Source organism: Mercurialis annua, linkage group LG8 (assembly GCF_937616625.2).
Source record: "Mercurialis annua linkage group LG8, ddMerAnnu1.2, whole genome shotgun sequence".
NCBI classification, from domain to species: Eukaryota; Viridiplantae; Streptophyta; class Magnoliopsida; order Malpighiales; family Euphorbiaceae; genus Mercurialis; species Mercurialis annua.
This window is the reverse complement of record NC_065577.1, coordinates 6,921,953-6,942,289: the sequence shown is the minus strand read 5'-3', so window position 1 is coordinate 6,942,289 and position 20,337 is coordinate 6,921,953. Positions and strand designations below refer to the sequence as shown.

General features: G+C 29.5%; 1 protein-coding gene and 1 long non-coding RNA gene across 3 annotated transcripts; one reads left to right on the top strand and one right to left on the bottom strand.

The window, feature by feature from the left end:
- Window positions 1-11,860: 11,860 nt before the first annotated feature.
- LOC126660377 (uncharacterized) lies at window positions 11,861-15,552 on the top strand. Of its 2 annotated transcripts, XR_007635343.2 has the most exons (4): window positions 11,861-12,228; window positions 12,338-12,432; window positions 13,902-13,983; window positions 15,223-15,552. It is a non-coding gene; the product is annotated as an uncharacterized LOC126660377 (long non-coding RNA). The 2 variants fall into 2 exon arrangements; XR_007635342.2 differs by lacking the exon at window positions 13,902-13,983 and having other exon boundaries at window positions 12,026-12,228.
- A 2,078-nt stretch (window positions 15,553-17,630) lies between these two features.
- LOC126660375 (BURP domain-containing protein 3-like) lies at window positions 17,631-19,506 on the bottom strand. Its single transcript, XM_050353845.2, has 2 exons — window positions 19,393-19,506; window positions 17,631-18,710 (listed from the first exon to the last, which is right to left on the bottom strand). The coding sequence occupies exons 1-2, from the start codon at window positions 19,444-19,446 to the stop codon at window positions 17,832-17,834; spliced, it is 933 nt and encodes a 310-aa protein (XP_050209802.1). The 5' UTR covers window positions 19,447-19,506; the 3' UTR covers window positions 17,631-17,831.
- Between the last annotated feature and the right edge of the window lie 831 nt (window positions 19,507-20,337).

Sequence of the window (20,337 nt, the reverse complement as noted above, 5' to 3'; positions counted from 1 at the left end):
TTAATTCGTTGTGATTATTGCGATTTTTCAACATTCAGATATAATTAAATTGCTCTTGAATTTTTTTTCAATTTTAGATCTAAAAATATGCATGAAAAAACGATATTATGATGAAAAAACGATTTTCTGCAAAAAAACAGCATCTGATTATCATATGATTATCATAACACTGCAGAAAAAAAAATTATAAAAAAAACAGTACTTGATTATCATATGAGTATCACTGTATTATCATGTTGTTATCATAACACTGCATTAAGAATGATTTTCTACAAAAAAAGGATTATCATGTTATTATCATTGTATTATCATCTCGTTATCATAATATAATCATATGATACCGAGATGATATTGTATTATTGTACCTAAATGATAATGTTATGACAACGACATAATAATAAAATTATGATAACAGTATGATAATATGATAGCTATATGAAAAAAATTACATAAAAATTATGATAACGAAATGATAATGTGAAGAAAATAGTATGATAATGAAGTATAATAAGGTCATAATATCATAATATTATCTTCACCTTATCATCTTATTATCATAATTTTTTTGTAATTGTTTTTTTCATACATGTATCATATTATCATACTATTATCTTCACATTATCATCTCGTTATCATAATTTTTTGTAATTTTTTTATTCGTACAGGTATCATATTATCATACTATTATCTTTAAATTATCATCTCATTATCATAATTTTTCTGTAATTTTTTTACATATATGTATCATATTATCATATTATTATCATAACTTTATTCTTTTATTATCATCTGTTTATCATACCGGTGTCATGAATCTTTTTGTTATTCTATTTTCATGTACGTTATCATCTAGTTATCATAACCTTATCATAATTCATTATCATCTAATTATCATACTCCAGTGTTATGATAACGACATGATAATCAAACACTATTTCATCATACATTATCATAGATGTTATCATATATGTAACATAAATATTATCATCTCGTTATCATATGATAAAACATTATCATATGACACTAATTCTGTAATTTTTTTTCCATGTAAGTATCATATGATAATGTTATGATAACGATATATGATAATATTATGATAACAATATGATAATCAAACATTATTTTCTGCAGAATTTTTTTTCCTGCAATGTTATGATAATTACATGATAATATAGTGATACCCATATGATAATCAGAGAATGTTTTTCTATATAAAAATTATCTTTTCTGCAGTGTTATGATAATGTGATGATAATGCAGTGATACTCATATGATAATCAGATGCTGTTTTGTTTGCAGAAAATCGTTTTTTGTGCAGAAAATCGTTTTTTTCATCATAAAATTCTTTTCATGCAGATTTTTAGATCTAAAATCGAAAAAATTAAAGAGTAATTTATTTAGATCTGAAAGTTAACATAAATCGTATTAATCACCACGAATTAAGAAAAAAAATTCTAAAATCAAATATGAAACGAACAGAGAGCGACAGTAGAACGATGGCAGAGCGGCGGCAAATTGACGGCGGAGCGGCGAAGAAAAAGAAAATAAAAATGAAAAAGAAAAGAAGAAGAAGAAAAAAAAATGGTGAGAAAAAACAAACAGAGAAGAAGGAGAAGAAGAAGAAGAAGAAGAAAGAAAGAGAGAGAAAAAAAAAGTGACAGTTGTCATTTGGAGTAAAGAAAAATGGTTAGAGTAGAATAATAATAAAAGTTAGGCATAATTATAATATAAACATGTGTTAGAGTAAAAAAAAATAAAAATAATAAAAAGGTGAGGTATTTTCTTTATCTTTTCCTTGTTGAGGTAGGAAATTAAATTATTTTTAAAAATGGAGTATTTATTCTAATTTTTTCTTGGATAAAAGAAAAAGATGGGTCAAAATAATGTAAAAAAAATATTTAATCATTTAAACGTAATAATAGTATCTTAAGAATAAAAAGAAAAGAGTTGTAGAAAACCTTCTTTTTTATGAATAGTTATAGAAAACTCAACTGAATCAATATAGGGTTAATTGCAAATTAATACACAAACTTTACCCCAATTTGTAATTACAACACGAACTTTAAAACTTGGCAAATTGGTACACCGATTTTTATTTTTTGGCGAATTGATACACCGAACTGGAAAAACACTAACGTGGACATTGTCATATACATCCACGTGTCGTTGTATGATTGGTCGGTGTACTAATTTGCCAAAAAAATAAAAGTTGGTGTATTAAATTGCCAAGTTTCAAAATTCGTGTTGTAATTGCAAATTAGGGTAAAGTTCGTGTATTAATTTGCAATTAACCCATCAATATATGTCTTCGCTCCTCGGCAACTGAAGTATTTTTCAAAATAGTCGGCCATCCTTGTCCTCATTCAAACAATGGGAGTAAAGAATCAAACAATGACCTCTATCCACAATCAAATAAAGAATAAATCTTAGGACATTATAACCAAAACAATTTGTTTCTAAACAATAATACAAACCAGTTGGATGGTAGTCCTATTCTCACAGAAATTTAGCAAAAGTGGCAAAATCTCTACTGTTTGTCCTTCAATAGCTGATTACATATCAACTAATACTCAAGCTATGAACCTTATCTCTGAATTGTTGAAACTGATGCTTGAATAACACACAAATAGATTGTATTTTCCAAACTAATGCTTAATGAAGGAAAAAAATAGTTATATTTTGGCTGGAACAATTATGATCGAATGAAAAGATTTGCCTTAAAAGAGTTATACAATATAATAAAGACTGGTTTAAATTAAAAGTGTAAATTTAATGAATAAATTAGAAGAATTATAAATTTTAATTAAAATAAGTATTTTGGAAAAGGTGGGAACTAATAGAATTGTTTTATTAATACATTTATTTCTTTTTTTGATAATTGGGGAGGTGGGAACTAGTCGTAAGCCCGCGTATTTACGCGGAATCAATTTAAATGAAAGAAATTAAATAATAATTTTATTTAATAAATAAATATGAGAATTAATGTTAAAATAAAAATTCATAATATGCAAAGCATTAAAATAAAGGTTAATAGTCTTACAAACAACTGATCTTTAATTTTGTTTTCAATAGCACCCTAATGCTTAAAACCAGTCAATTTTATCATATTTTGTATTTTTGACTTTAAATTGTACCATATAACATCAAATTAATTTTTTTTTATTTGGATAATGTTCAAAATCAATCATTCACATTTTTCATATATTCTAAAATTTATTTAAATGTTATAAATACAATAAAAACCTTTTTCTCCACAAACTCAAAAAAAATTTAGTTATTTAATATACATTAATTGTATTTCGTTTTTTGAATACACGCTTCGAAATCCGCCAATGTCTTCTTCGGACCCGCCATCACCCGCAAACCCGCCGCCTTCCTCCATGGGAGGTCGATGTCGACTTTTTCTAAAAGTAATAAGTTGTAACCAATCTCGTTCATATTCACCAGTGGGCATCTTTCTTCTTTTATGTCATGATATTTTTCAATCAATCTTTATAAATCTTTCAATTTACAAACACTAAAAACTACTTACAAATTAATATTCAAGTTCAATAAAACTGATTTTAAAAATAAAACATTTTATATAAAAATAAAGTTTTAAAAAAGTTAAATATTTAATTTATACAAAGTTAAATTCTATGAGAAATATTAATTTTCATAATAAAAATAAAACCTTTATATAATTTGAATTTTGTGATGCGCACTTGAATGACTTGTAAAACAATATAATTGATTGGATTATATATTTTAAATAATAAATAATTATTGATTTTTAACTTATTACATTAATTAAAATTCTGTAAATAAGTCATGTTTGATTTTGCTATTTTTATAGCTATTTTTAAAGACAATATTGATTTTTTACATTAATATAAGTCATGCCATATATATTAAAATGACAATTTTTTTTAAAAAAAATAGTATAATTAAAATAAAAACAAATTCAACATTAAAAGAATTTTGAAAAAAATAATAAACATATATCCAAACAAATATAGTGGATGAATATAAGGTGTTTAGAAAGATCGATATAATTATGTGGTTAAACAAATATAGAGTAAAGTTCTTGTGTCGAGATAAACAATTCTCTTGCTATCAAATAATTCTCGTCATTTAATGATAAGTAATGTAAAGCATTAAACTAAACTCTTCCTAATAAAAATTATTTTGACATTCTAGAAATAAACATGAACATAATGTAATCATAAACATTAATCAGTATCAGTAAAATTCCAATCTACATAAACTTGTCGTTAAATTTGTGCACGCAGTTTTATAAAATGTCAAAGTAAAAATGGACATTATTAAATATACTACATACCTTGATGATTAAATGTTGAGTCAATTACTTATGGTTCCCCTAATCAATCCCCAAGCCTCCTCAAGTCAGTGTTCTTTGAACTGTTTTTGCCAACAAACCAGGCCTCGTTTTTGAACTATCCATCTAATTGAATAATAATAATATAAGCACAAAAAACAGAGAAAAAAGCCTGTAGTGCCTCCGCAAAAGCCGCCAGAGAGTCGTAATAAGCTATTGATGCGAGAGCAGTAGTTACAGCGGCAACAATATTAAATACGATGAAGCTTTGCCGATTGATTTATAAAGCCTAGCATAAAGAAATAAATTTGGGAAAAAGGATTTAATAACAATAATGAATGGTTTTGCTTTCTTATAAGAGATAAAGTATAGTCACCTTCTAATTCCATAATTTGACATATTTGTTAGAGAATTTCTGTTTTTTGAATTTGATTTCTCGAAATCAAAAATTAGAATATGAGAATAAAAAAAGTGATTTACATATTTTAAAAGAGTTATAAATTTCATAATTAGAACAAAATAATAGTTATTCATTAAACTTTGGAGTTTCTTACTTTTGAAAAATTTTCTGTTTTGTTTTGATCTTTTAGGTTTAGGAAGTTGATATAAAACTTAACTTCTAACTACCTGTAACTAAAGAGATGACCATGTAAATTAGAAATTATGATAATAATTTAATAAAAATAATTAAACTAAATAAGTGTTTTAAATAAAGTGACAACTAATGAGAAAGCTTTATTTAATGAAATTGAATGAGAAAACTAAACTCAGTAAAGTCTCAATAACTAATGAAGATATCACAAAATAATGAATTAGCTAAATAATAATACTCAAACTTTTCAATTTAATAATATATACAATAATTACATCTTCAAATAATTCTAAAAATTTTATTTTTGAATATAGAAATCAAAGTACATCAATTTATAATATAACTGAAACTAACTCTGCAATTCAATCTCATTCAAAATAAATCTTTAGAACAATCAAACATACCTTTAATTTGCCGGAAAAAAATTAGCAGAATGCTCGTTGGAATCTGGAGAAAAAAAATTAGATAGTAATGCTTGTGGAATCTGAAAAAGAAGGACAAATAGTAAAATAATGATGTTATTTATATTGAATTAAAAATAAATAGAATAAGCAATTTACATTGATGAGGATATTGGTATAGATTAGAACTTATAATCTGGAGAAAAAGGAACAATTAGTAATGCTCGTAAAATCTGGAGAAAAAAAGAACAAATAGTAAAATAATGGTGTCATTGATATTAATATTGAATTAAAAATAAATAGAATAGGTAGTTTATATAGATGAGGATATTATATAGAGTAGAACTCATAATAAAACTCTAATTATATAATTAAATTAAAATAGGTATTTTATAAAGGGTGGGAACTGATGAGAATGCTCTATTCGGTGAGAATGAATGAGAGGGCTCCGTTGGTCCTCTCAATTATATAATATATAGATATATGGAAAAGGTGGGAACTAATAGAATTGCTCTATTTGGTGAGAATGAATGAGAGGGTTCCGTTGGTCCTCTCAATTATATAATATATAGATACTTATGTTATTCAACAAATTGGTTATGAATTTAGTTGTTTTAACTTCAGTTCAGACTAGTCGAAACCCCCTATATCGCTCTCTCAAGCCGCTACAGGCAAACACACACACACACACACACACACATATCAACTAGTAGGCAAATCACTTACTCTTGTGTTATAATCAACCTAATTAGCTAATAGAATGGTGTTTATTAAGCAAATCCTAAGAACACGTATTCATTAATTCACTCTCGCATAATTAATTCCTACATTGTTAATTGATATGGTCTATCTCAATTTAGCTCTCTCGAGTCAAAATCAAAACACAAGGCAATAGTCTAAGTGATCAGATTAAACTAAGCATTAAAAACAACAATTAACATGCAATTTGAATAATAATCCATAAAGCCAATTCAGTTAAATAAGCATAATTCAGTCAATAATCCTCAATTAAGAGTTTAACTACTCATTATCGAAGATAATTCAGCAATAAAATCAATGGAACTCATAATGGAAAAGATAACAATGATGTAATCTCTCTGAAATAATCGTACCTTAGTCGCAATAAATCCCAAAATAATATTGAAGAATAATCCAGAAAATTCAATAAGAAACGATGAACAAAAACTCAAAATAAGCTAATCTGTTGTTTTAGTCTAATACTGTCACGACCCAAAATTATAGAGCTGCAACCGGCGCTAGGGAACGGGAGTGGTAGCTCCGGAACCCGTAGCAAGCCTAAAATCACGATTAATTTTTCGCAAATATAATATAAAATAAACAATATCAAACAACGGAAGCAAATGAACATATATATAACATATAATCATACATTTACTCTATCTGTTTCAAAACATCGCGGGCTCTAGTTACCGTACCCTGTACGAACTGGCCTCGCGGTACTATATACATCAGTTATTGTCTCAGAATAACACACCGGCATCTGGGGCCGTGGATTATATACAAAACATGTAGCCTATCAAGAAGCATATAAAATAATAACAGCAGTTAATATATACAATAAAAATAAACTGCTGTCTAGGCTACTGTTCTACCGACACAGGATCACTACTGCAGCATTCACAGAAGTCATAAACTAACATATACAGATGACTTCTGCACTCCAAAATTGGCTTCTATCTAGGTCCACAAACTAAGCACCTGTAAGACATCAAAGGTGAGGGGTCAGTATTTGGGAAAATACTGAGTGAGTTGTCATTTACTAACAGTATTAATATATAAAAACATAGCATCGCATTTCAAGAAAATAATAATATGAAACATATAAACACGTATTTGATCCGTACGAAACTAATATCCTAGCATGCGACACATTTCTCGAATAATCATTATCAATCAACCCAATCGTAAATATCAATTGCGAGTCCAACTCGCTGGTGGCCCAGCCACTAGATACGGGGACTCCAGACTACACCGTAGCCGAGTACTCACTCGTATCAAAAACCCAATCGTAAATTTCATATTCATCAACAGCTCCCAGCTGTGTCAAGTCATTTCTCAAATGCAAACATACTAGACTGACTCGATACTGGTGATCACACAGCCTATTGACACCCAATAGGTAGCTAGTTTATTCGGATCGCATACTAGTTCTTGTATATAGAAAATAAATAAACATATAACATTTTAATCAATTATATATTATGCGATGCGTGAAAACAGTATATATATCAAATAGTTTTAATACACGAAAGTAAAAGTACAACTCACAGTGACCGCAATCCAAGAAATGATATGATCGATCTTATAGTACGCTCTCGCTAGTCCGCTCCTACTGACTCCACTATTCGCTGACACGTCTGATAAATAATTAACACTTAATGATTAAACGTGAATCTCGTATAATACTTTTAAGTTCTAGGATTTGGTTTTATTTTTAACTTTATTTATGATCGCATTCTTCCTTTATCATAGTTGCGATATCTCGAACTCTGTTTCTCGTATTTGAGAAACGTATAATATCCTTGACATTTTTCATTATCATAGCTCTCGTAAAACGTCGAGCTAAAACTTTACTTTTCAATTTATCGGGGTCCTTAATCGTTTTTAGGATCTAGTATTTCAAAATGTTGAAATCCCATTCAATTAGGGCCAAAAGCTCAATTAGGTCCCTGCGGACCCACCGTGTGCGCTCGCACACTTCAGTGTGCGCGCACACTTCAGTGTGCGTCCGCACACTTGGGAGTGTGCGTTCGCACACCACAAGTGTGCGTTCGCACACTTCGGTGTGCGATCGCACACCGAGTGCAGTTCACGCACAGCTCCGGAAACGTCGTTTCCGGGCTTCCCGTCGTGCTATCACTCCCCATACACGCCAAACACTCCGTTTCCAACAAAACCCGTAACTTTGTTTTTCCAAAAACGCTAAAATCGAATTTAAATCGATAATTCCAATTTCTAAACTAAAACAGCCCGTATAACTCGTATTTGGCATCAATTCTCGAAATCTTACCTTGATTTGAAGCTAGAGATCAATAAAGCTTTCAATTCCGAAGAGATTGCCGCTTGAATCACTCAATTCGGATGTCGGACGGTGAAACGGCGGCGAAACGACGATATTCGGCGATGATTCTCCAATTCTCTCGATCCTTCTCTCTGCTCTTCAATTCATATTTCCTTTCTTATATATATATATATATATATATATATATATATATATATATATATATCTTGGCTAAAAGCCCACTTTGATCCTTGTTCTTTTTGTTTCTTATCATTTACCCTTTAAACTTTTCTTTCCTACGATTTAGTCCATAGCTAAATCGATAAACTCTTTTATTACAACTTATACGTATTATTTATATCCGATAAATAATACGAAGCTCGATATAACACTTTTCCGTAAAAATCCAATATTTCTATTTTCGACACAAAGTGGCTAAATTACCACTTTGGTCCTTGTACCCTATTTTGGACTTTTCTTTACATTTTTCCTTTTAATTCCAATTCTAACTTTAGAATTGAAATATAACCTTTATTCTTTTATAATTTATTTCCTGAAACCAACCTACTTGAAATTTATTTATTTAAATTTTATCAAAATCTTTCCGATTCCGCCATTCTGGCAAATCTAAACTGAACACGTGGTCCAATTAGATAATTAGATATTTTGGGGTATTACAAATACAATGGTAATCGAACCATAAACTTGATGTATAAAGTGCTATATATACGTCCTCCGCCTCATCTACTGACTTTAGGTCGAGTTTTAATGAAAACCCAGAAGCGCCCTTGAATTTGGTGGAGATCAGTGACATGTAGGGGCATTTTTGTCCAACTTTTGTGAATTTTTTCCGTCATGTGCGCCCGCATACTTATCTCGTGCGCCTGCACACCTCACTCGTGTGCCCGCACACCTCACTCGTGCGCCCGCCCACTTTTGTCGTGCTGCGCATTGTCAACTTTAAAATGTCATAACTCGATGTAGAAACGTTGGAATGAGTCAATTCTTGATTCTATGGAAAGTTTAAGATGTCTACTTTATTTCTTGTGAAGAACACAAAGTCAATTGAAGTCTCTAAGTATTCAAAAATCTGTAATCGATAAAGAGGGGTCAATTTTAAAAGTAGAAACTTGTGCTCTCGGCCCCTATTTTCATCGGATCTTCGCGCAACTTTCCTCTAAACTTCAATTATGATCCCAATGACTTTCAAATGGCTTGATAATCATGAAGAACTCCTACATTATGCTTGGAATACTCAAACACAAAAATGAGTATAAAGAAGCTTAAAATCAACGTCAAATGCACAATATATACCATATAAAACACATAAAATATAGAAGTATTTCTACTCCGATCATTCATAAGAGTGTAATTCACTACAAATATCACAATTCCTTTTTTTGTTTATAATAGTAGTTATTGTATTTAGAAATTTGGATTTCTTTGTGAGAGACTAGCGTTTTTTTCCGATAAGCCGGTTTTGTAATTTCTTTGCCTTCCATTTCTTGTGGATGTGCTAATAAAGTTATTATTTATAAAAAAATATAGTGCAACAAAATATGTATCACCATTTGTAAAATTGACGAAGCCGAATATTTAAATTATATTTTAAAGATATATTCATTAAAATGGTTAAAATATTAAAGGCATTTTCTTTTTAGTCAAAATTTTAAATATGTCCAAAAAATCTAATCCAATCTAATCAATATGATTTCACTTTAACAATTGATCTTGGATAATAAATATTATGAATAGGATCTAGGACAAACTTGAATTTACATATTAAATATCAAATTTGATTAATTCAGTCTGAACTGGCAAGAACCCAACTAATCAACCCATATTAACCTAACCAATTAACCCATTCCCACCCAGCCTATAACTAAAAGGCTTAATTACTTAAAAAACCCTCACCTTTAACTTCTTTTTCGTTTATACCCTGACCTAGAAAAATTGTCACATATACTCATGACTTTGTCTTTATGTTTCACCTCTACCCTCGAGGCATTAAATTTACCTCTTTTCATTTGAAAAAAATTTAAAATAGTCCTTCATTTTTAGTATATATTCTAATTACACGTCAATGTTATTAATTATACAAAAATTGAATTTTTTTTTGAAAATAATAATATTAGCGGTTTTTTAAATTGGAGTATAATTGTAGATTGTAATTAATAAAAAATATTTTATTTATTTTATTTTATTTAAATTAAAAAATTAATTAATTTTAGGACTTATTTGAGCTTTTTTATAGATGAAGTATTTGTTTGTAATTTTTTATTAAAAAAGGTATAAAATAACCCTTATATTTAGTTATTTTCAATAAATCATCTTTTTTTTTGAAATTTGGGGTAGAGGTGAAACATAAAGACAAGGTCATGAGTATTTGTGACAATTTTCCTAGGTCAGGGTATAAACGAAAACAAAATTAAAGGTGAGAATTTTTTAAGTAATTAAGCCATAACTAAAATTAGTCATTGAGCAATGCATTTATCTCCCTAAACTAGCAAGAACCCAACTAATTGTAATATGCAATATATATAAAGAAATCTATATTTAAAGTATAAAATTGAAGCACATTTATTGTACATTGAACAATAAATTTGCTTCAGTTTTGTACTCTTTTAGATCATCTGTGTGGTTGTCCATCAATTTAATATTGCTGACAAGCCATGCGATCCTTCTATATCTGAAGCCACAATTATATTTGTAGGTTATAAATCACATTTAGATTCATGATTGCCCACATACCTATTATCCATATATTAGGTGTCATTTGTTATTTTAAGTAACCAAACCAAACAATTAAAATGACAGTACAATTGATATTTTTCAAATATCTGGTTACTCAATTTTTTTATACAACGAAATAATCAAACAAGTCAGATGCAATATAGCTACAATAATAATACCAGATTAAATATATGCTCAATTAAATCATGAATTTTAATATATGGGTCACACAACTTTAAACTAAAAAACACTAGAAAAGTTTGCAAAAAAAAAAGGCACATTCTAAAATAATTATAACAAAAATATAAAATTTATAGTTTTGGGAAAGAAAGTAAATTTAAAAAAAAAATCATTTCCTTTAAAAAATAAAATTTTCATATTTAATGTTACTGTGACCATTTTACCTACTCAAAGGCACACTTAATGTAATAATCCGAATTTTTAAAGTATGACGTAAGTGTCATGGAGAATAATAATGAGGATTAAGAACGAGAATATCAAATTATTATTGGATAATAAGGACTTAGACCGAAGCGGGTCTATTAGAATTATCGAAAAATAATAATTTAAATGGAAAGTTATGATGCGATAAATTGGATTTAATCGGGACTAAAGAAATAAAATAAAATATTGGAAAGTCCCGAGCTAATAAATTTTACGATAAAAATCGTAAAATAAATTATGGAAATAAGATTAAAATTCATAAAATTGGACGAAAGTATTTTAATTGAGCGGAATTCAGATATTCGAAAAAAAACAAAATTAAATAAATAATTATTGGACTCAGATCGGTAAATAATATGACAAAGTTCATTATTAATCGCTAAGGAATTATCGTCAAAGTTTTGTAAATTTACGAAATCGAATTAAATTTCAAGCACGTTGGTTAATAAAGAGTTGGGTTAAAGTACAAATAAGTTCATTGGGTTAAAGTGGAACCTTAACCATTTTAATGATGTAATCAACTTCCTCAAGAAGGAGTTGATTTATCATCATTCTCATCTTCATTGTTTTTGCTTAAGAAAGCAAAAAAACAAAACTCCAAACTTCATTCCTTAGCCCTCATGACCAAACCCCTCTCATCATCACCTAGGAGTACCAATTCTTGATGGAAATTCATGATTCTTGGAGCAAAATGATCACAAGGCAAGGAGGAACCAAGGTAAGCCAATAATTTATAAATCCTATGGTTGTATGTGGTATAAAGATGATATGAAGTAATTAGGGCTTATGAGCTATGATGTTAACTACTTATATTTAATATTTGTAAGGTGTGTATGATGGATTAGAGTAAGGATTTTAAAGAAATTGACCATCAATTTTGGAGAAAGATGGTTCGGCCATGGAGTAGAGACATCAAGCTAAGGTATAGACTTTGAATTCTAAAATTTGGAGATGAAATGAATTGCTTTGTGATGTTTAAAGTTAAGTATGCACACTGTTATGAATTGTTGTGAGGAGTGATGTTTGAGGGCTGATTTGAATGGTTTGGAGTCAAGTTATGTAGCTGGAAATTTGTCGGAATGGAAGAGGGCATGTTGAACTTCACCATGGCAGTGGTGGTTCTGCTCCGGTGAGCAGAACCAGTCTGCTCCGGTGAGCAGAAGATGACTGCTCACCAGAGCAGATCTGCCCTGTTCTCTGGGCTGTTTCTGCCCAGAAACAGGGCAGCCCATGGGAGCTGTTTTGGCAGCTCCCAGCCGGCCGCAGGCACCTCGGATTTGGTTCGGGTCTTAACGAAAAATGTAGTTGGGATGTTGATGAATAAGAATGCATAATTAGTTTGGCCATTGGCTGTTTGTAAGCATGTCGTTTATCGGCCCAAAGTCGACTAGTTAGTCACTTTGGAAAAATAATTAATTTTAAGGAAAAATTATAAGAAAAATAAATTGGATAGTCGGAAGTGTAAAGTATGAATTATCGAAGTTAAAAAGGATATAGGCTTCGAAAAAGTCGAATTAAAAATGGATTAAACGTATTTTATGTTAATAAAATACTGTTTTAATAGTTGTGTTTGAGTTAAGTTTGAGAGCGGTTTCGGAGGTTGTTAGGGTTATCTTTCATGTCCGAAATTATACGTATGGCGTGGGTGCATGTCGGACTAAACCCCGAACAACTCGGTTCTGCCTCACGAGGCAGAATATGCCCTCCACGACAACCCAAAGTAGGCTTGTTAAGCAGTTTTAGGGGCTGCCAACAACTTTAAAATGGTGCAGGATAGGCAGTTCGAGTGCGTTTTCCGACCCTCTACGCATACCGAATCAAGTTCGGGCCAGAATGGAAATTGTAGACCGTATTACATAGATTAAATATGAGCAATTTAATCACAGTTTTGATGCTTTAAGATAAGTGAATATAAAGCTCAAAAACGCATGAAAAATGCTGAATTTGGATTAAATTGAATTAAGGAGCCAACTTTGGAAATTTATTGTGAATAATCGAGATGTCAAAACTAGTCGAAGTCTTCACGGAAGTTGTAGATATGAATATGAAGTTTAAATATGTCGAGTTTTTTTTAGAAAATGATTGTTATACATGCTCGGTTTTAAGGTCCAAAGTAGCAGCCCTAGTAAACTGTTTGTGCAGCCCCAAAGTGTTTAAATCGGGGAACCGACTTCCGACTTATTTTTCGACACCTTCGGGTGCGAGTTTTAGTCTGAGACCTAAACAAAAGTTTTAGGCGACATTCCGAACTTTAAGAATGTCAATTTTGTTTAGGGGTCGGACTATTTTAAGTACGCGTTTTTAATAGCTAAAGTTGGCTAGAAAACCAACTTTTTAGTAAATAGATATAGCTTGAATTTTATTAATTCATGCTATTCATATATTGCGTAGATCGGACGAGCGACTATCGATAAGGCTCGAGGGAACAGATCGAGATGTCTTCGTGTTATTTGAAGAATTTGGATAGCAAGTGGTGAGTACACCTTAAATTACTCGTCAATATTCATAAAGCCGCGTATTTTTATTACGAAAGGCTATATGAATATTTATATATTTGAAATGTTTGCTTTTAAAAATGTATACGTATGTATGCTTTGAAAATGATGCTTTATCGTAATGTGTTATTTTGATAATAACATAAATGTTAAGACAACGGGGATGGGTAAAGTAAAATGACATAAATCGAACCAAATACAAATAAGAAAAATATAGTACATGCATATATGTACTATTATTCATATATTTATAAAGGTACATTATACGTTCCTACACGTACTTTTAATTATAATGAATACCCATACGTGCGTGTGTTATAGATGTATGCTTGTAGATTGTAATGTGCATGTCATGGTCCATAAAGGATCAAGAAAACCCAACATAAATCATCGAAATGATAAATACATGAGATAAGAAAAAGTGAACTCTGACATATTCAATAATAAGAACTGAGATACAAGGTGGAACTCGGTAGAATTATCCCGGGACCTGTATCTCATCCATTCTCGATGATAATCCTCGGAACTCATACGTAATAAAAAGTAAGTACGATACATCGAGAATCAATACGAAACAAGATCGAGACACAATGTGAACAAACACTCCTATTAAATGTCAATAGAAATTATATGAATCGACAGTTAAGATCAAAAGACCTGCAGGGTGCAGAGTCCGAATGCAGACACGAAGGTAACTCGGTTGAACTATCTCGGGACCCGTGTCTAAGGAGTAACTCGGTTGAATTATCTCGGGACTCCTATCGATCGTTTGGGATTGAGAAATGGTACAAGTAACTCGGTTGAATTATCTCGGGACTGTACCATATGGTTATGGGTAACTCGGTTGAACTATCTCGGGACCCAACCATAAGGATCAAGTCACAAGAGACTTGCCAATGATTTAATTCGATTTAGAATCATGATGATATAACCTAAGATTTAAGATCCGATCGAAAACTATTACAACAAAACGAGAAAGAAAAATATCAATACCATAATAAGAAATCAAAGATGTCAGATACGTATAAACTATAAGTTTATGAAATAAACAAAGAGTTATGAAGGAAAGTAAATAGAGTATGCAATATGATTTCAAAAGAGTATTTTCTATATATAAAATGGGTTTTCAAATGTTTTAACCCTTTATGTGATATTGCGTGTAATTTGGTGAACTCACTCAGTTTTATACTGACCCCGTTGCTCCTCCCATTTTTCAGGAATAGTATGATATGATTTGGAGAGTCAAGCTTCCGAAGTTTTAAATTCTCGGAAGTCATTTGCACAAGAAGTTAAAGAAAGTTTTCATTCTAGCGGTCCGCAGTAGTCTAGATGTCTTTGTCTATGTATTTATATAGCGCATTTTAACTCTGATATTTTTGTAAAATGGGGTCACATGTATTTTGATATATGAAAAATGATTCGATTTGCGAAAAATTTACACAGGATTTTAGGCTTGCTACGGGTTTCGGAGCTACCACTCCCATTCCCTAGCGCCGGTCGCGACTCATAAATTTGGGTCGTGACACTTAATTAAATAATAGATTTGTAATAAATAGTCTATCCAACTTCAAAGTAAAAAAAATATATAGAGAAGAGAGGTTTCCAACTATTTATAAAAAATTTAGAAAAAAAAACCTAAAAAACATATTTTTTTCACAGAAAAAAATTAAATATTTATAGGATAAATTAAAAAGTTGAGATATTGGTTAAGAGAAAATATCTTTTAATCTTAAAAATATAAAATTAATCTATTTTGAAAAGAAAAATAGTCAATATATTTTTTTAATTGATATGCTCCAAATTGTTCAACCTAAAATGATTGTGTAATTTACAAATGCTGATGTGACTGTGGGGTCTACCAATTGAAAATTCAAGTAAAATTAAGAGTTACATGCACACTGAAGGATATTACTTTTCAGATATACTAAAAGATCACAGTAGAGTTAGTGTAGGGGTTAATGTAGTTTATTTTTTCACCATTCGTACGATCATTATGCATGCTACCTGGCAATTTTTAAACCTTACTATATAAAGAGCATGTATATATAAAAATTAGCATATCAACAGTTTGTTTTCAATCCATATTGGCCAAACGAAATTCAGAAATTTATGTAACATAAGACTTCTTAGTAAAAATAGTAAAGCTAAAAGATGAAAGAATAAGTGATAGAAATAAAGTAACCTTAATATCAATATATTCGAAAAGCTAAAAAAGAGAAACAACCACGTACTAAGAGTTCGAGTAAAAGCTGTGCGATTGTGGTCCTGTTTCTGCTTTTTATATAGAAAGGTATTAAAGGATATAATGGTCTTTTCACATTGAACGGTTTAAAAATTGCCAGGTAGCATGTGCAAAGGTACTAAAGTAGTATCTTTCAATGTCAAAAGATCATTATATCCTTTAATACCTTTCTATATAAAGAGCAGAAATAGGACTATAATCGCACAACTTTTACTCGAACTCTTGATATGTGGTTATTTCTCCTTTTTAGCTTTTCGAATATATTGATGTTAAGATTACTTTATTTCCATCTCTTATTTTTTTATGTTTTGACTTTACTATTTTTTACTAAAAAGTCTTCTATTACATAAATTTCTGAATTTTAGTTGGCTAACATGGATTGAAAACAAACTGTTGATACGCTATTCTTTTTGAAAGTTGTTTTTGATTAAATGTATCTTATAATTTCCAATTTCTTGTGTTCTTTGTTTATAGATGGATATTGTAAAAACACCCATCTGAAGCTATACTCGCACACACATTAAACCATTTGGGGCTGCTTGACCACTTTTACAAACACATTCCGCAAGCAGCACCGAGTGTTTATCAAACAGTTGTGATGTTTTATAATGACAATGAAGTTGGCAAAATAACTTATGAGCAAACTGGAATAAGTTTTGAAAGTTACAAACATGCTAAAAAATTAGCAGCTCACTATGCTATTGTATTTGTGGCCAATCACTATAATCTGGACATATGGGACTTTAATAGATCAAAAGTGGCAGTACTTATTAACCACATTGAACATTTGACAGAAGTATGGACGAGAACCACAAATGAAAGTGGCAAGTTGATGGACACAAATAACAAACTTAAAAAAAAAGTCAAGAATTTGGAAGAAGCAATAATAAAAATTAATAGTATTGTTGGAAGTGCGATGTTGAAAAAACAAGACTTGATTAGAAATGTGTGTACTTCTTATTTTAATATCCTATTTAATATTTTCGTGTTGTAATTAGGAAACTATATTATCAAAATGTTTAAAGTATAATATTTTAAATACATTTTAGTAATAATTATTCATTGTCTTTTGTTAAAATAATTGTTTCTCTTGAAGCATCGTGAAAGTCGTTTACTAGTAATTTTATAAAGTTGAAGAGAGCCAAATTGCCCAAGAAAACAGTTTCTATACTAATTTGTGTAATTTTAAAAGTTGATGTTGAAAATTGTCCACCTTATAAATTTAAATCATATATAATATTATTAATATAAATGTAATTATATAATTTTGTCATCTTGGAAATTTTTTACCGGATCCATTTTTATATATTATATTAAAACATATCACCAGTACCACTATACATTTTTGGCCTTACATAATATGAAAAATTCAAGTATCAAACATAAGCAAACTCATCTTTTATTAATTGCAAATTAGTAAAAAAAAAACTAATACAATACAGTAACATTATAATACATCTTTAAAAAACATTCAAATTCCAGAAATACAACATTTATCATAAATACTACTACTAGATTAAAACAAACTTGGTGATGGACACTATAAGCTACCACCCCCTCTTAGTTGTATTTTATTTTTAGGGTTTAAATAGCCTTATAAATAGTTGGTGACTGAACCAAAATAAAATGACCGGCAGGTAAAAAATGGCAAAAAGGGGCATCTGATCCAGGCTTCATACCAAGCATCCGATTCAAAATACTATCAAAATTATTGTGCATATGGCAAACAGCCACAGCTTCGACTTTATCTCCATTTTCAGTTACTAACGAAACCTTAAGAACCTTCGTCGTAAAAGCGTAATGACAATAAAACGCATCACCCATCGGATGACAAAATACCTTTCCGTCACCCTCAATCTCTTCCGGATCTTCTATAACACCATATTCTTGCAACAATGCACTCGAATAAGTTTCAGGTTGTTTCGTTTCCAAAATTTTAAAACTACCTTCGGATTTAAAAAACCGACTAATAAATCCAACAATTGACTCCGTATCTCTTATGCAAATTTTATCATCACCTTCGCCAGGTTGGATTTCACATTTATCAGCGTTCTCATTCGATTGATTCTTGAAATTTCGACGAGGCTTGAAGATATTTGTGAGATCGGATAACGAATGAGTAATCGAAGAATCAATCATTTCTTGTGGAATGGTGAAAGGGAGAGAAGAAGAATGGTCTTTTATAGGAAAATAAATTGATAAATGTTTTCCAGAATAAACATTATTAGGTGTAAATAAGCCAATGTATGAAGATTCTATATAATCAAGAACAAATTCTAATTGTACACCTTTACCTGGTAAGTTTAGGCCTGCAGAACTTACAAATATAGCTGGTCTTTTAAAAAGTTCATTCAAGATCTTATAATATAGTTGAATTGATTTTTTATTTATAATTTCATTTATATTTCTTTGGAATTGCTCTTCATTTGGATGCACATCCCTAATTGCTCTTACATGACCACTCTGCATATATAAAATGACAACAAATTAGAATTGAATAATAATATTAAATTTTTAAGGTCACTAAATTTTTATATTATTTCATTTTGATTAAATATGTCTATAACTTTAAAATTACAAGCAATCCTAAGTTTTTTTTTTAATAATTACAAGCTTGATTAATCTATGTAGCAACCGAATTTTGTCACATCATGGAGCAACAATTACATTATCTTGCTCCAAAAGTAATTAAAATAAAAGCATAATGGATGTGAAAATTCAATACCCACTATTGAACATGTATAAGATTTTGATAAAGGAAGGGTAGAACTTGAGATCAAAATTTTAATTTATTTCAATTTAGAAACAAAATCTTAAATTAATATTTTCAAGAAAAAAACCTCAAATTATAAATTTAAAAATAAAAACTCAAATTATAAACTTTTTTGGTAATTTTAAACTAAAATTAGTCTATACCGGAATCAGATCCTGCCACGTTATAAAATGAATAGACAATTCTTATAGTAAATCGAAATTAAATTAAACTCTGAAGATTATATATAAAAAAAATAAGAGAAAAATATAACGTGATTATATCACGCTAATTCAGTTTAGCAACTCCAAAAATTTAACAATTTTACAGATATATTCTGGTTGAAAATTTAGATAAAAGGGGCAAAAAAATGAATTGAAGGTAATTATTTACCATGGAGAGCAAAACATGAAAGAAAAAAATGAAATAAGCAGCTCGAGTAAACATTTTTCCAGTTCCTATCCCTTTATGATCTCTTTAGCTTAATTTTTAGTGTACTGTTTTTAGCAGAGTTTTAGTGTTCTTTTTATAGGCAATCAAATTTATTTTAACAATTATTAGGGTTTAAAATTTGTGTTTTTTAAATTTCAATTTGAAGTTTTTTAATTGGAAAAGTTGTCAAGAAAAAAGAAAACGACAAAGATGTGATGAAAGCGTGGTGGATCACAAAACTTTTGGTATATTTAACAGCAGATTATTTTGCTCATCATTATCTTATTTTCAATTTATCATTTTGTGTTTCTTTTAATCCATGTGATTGTTTATGATTGGTTAAGCAAAGGTTGATAATAACCAATTAAAATAAACCGCGTGCGAGCATCTCCAATGCAATGCTAAAATGAAGTGCTAATGCCATAATTTAGCATTTAATCTTAAAATCCATCTCAAATGCAGTGCTATAGTTTGTGCTAAATTTAGCATATGCTATATCACGTGCTAAATTTAGCACAGACTATAGCATATGCTAAAATTGGACAACCAATAGCAATTCACTATTAATTACAATTTTACCACGGTCATTTTTTGTATTATTATTTTAACCTATTTTTTTATTTTTACTTTTTTCATTTTAAATTTTGTGCTTCTGTTTAATTTTACAACATCGATTTGATTTTTTAATAGTAGACCATACATCAATATAATAAAAAAATTAATTAATTTATTTTTATATAATTCATCGATTCTTTTAATTATATCTTTTGAAAAGCTTATTATTAAATTAAAAAAAATATTACATAAATTTTAGTTTAAAATATTTAATTAAAAAAATTATTAAATAATTAGCAATTAATAAAATTAAGAGATAATTATCTTAATAAATAATTATAACATTTTTTT

Bases quoted from the DNA above. Each gene is read 5' to 3' on its own strand.
- LOC126660375 (XM_050353845.2), bottom strand. From the start codon at position 19,446: ATGTTTACTCGAGCTGCTTATTTCATTTTTTTCTTTCATGTTTTGCTC. The intron at 18,711-19,392 runs GTAAATAATTAC...TTATATATGCAG, and splicing joins TTCATGTTTTGCTCTCCATG to AGTGGTCATGTAAGAGCAAT.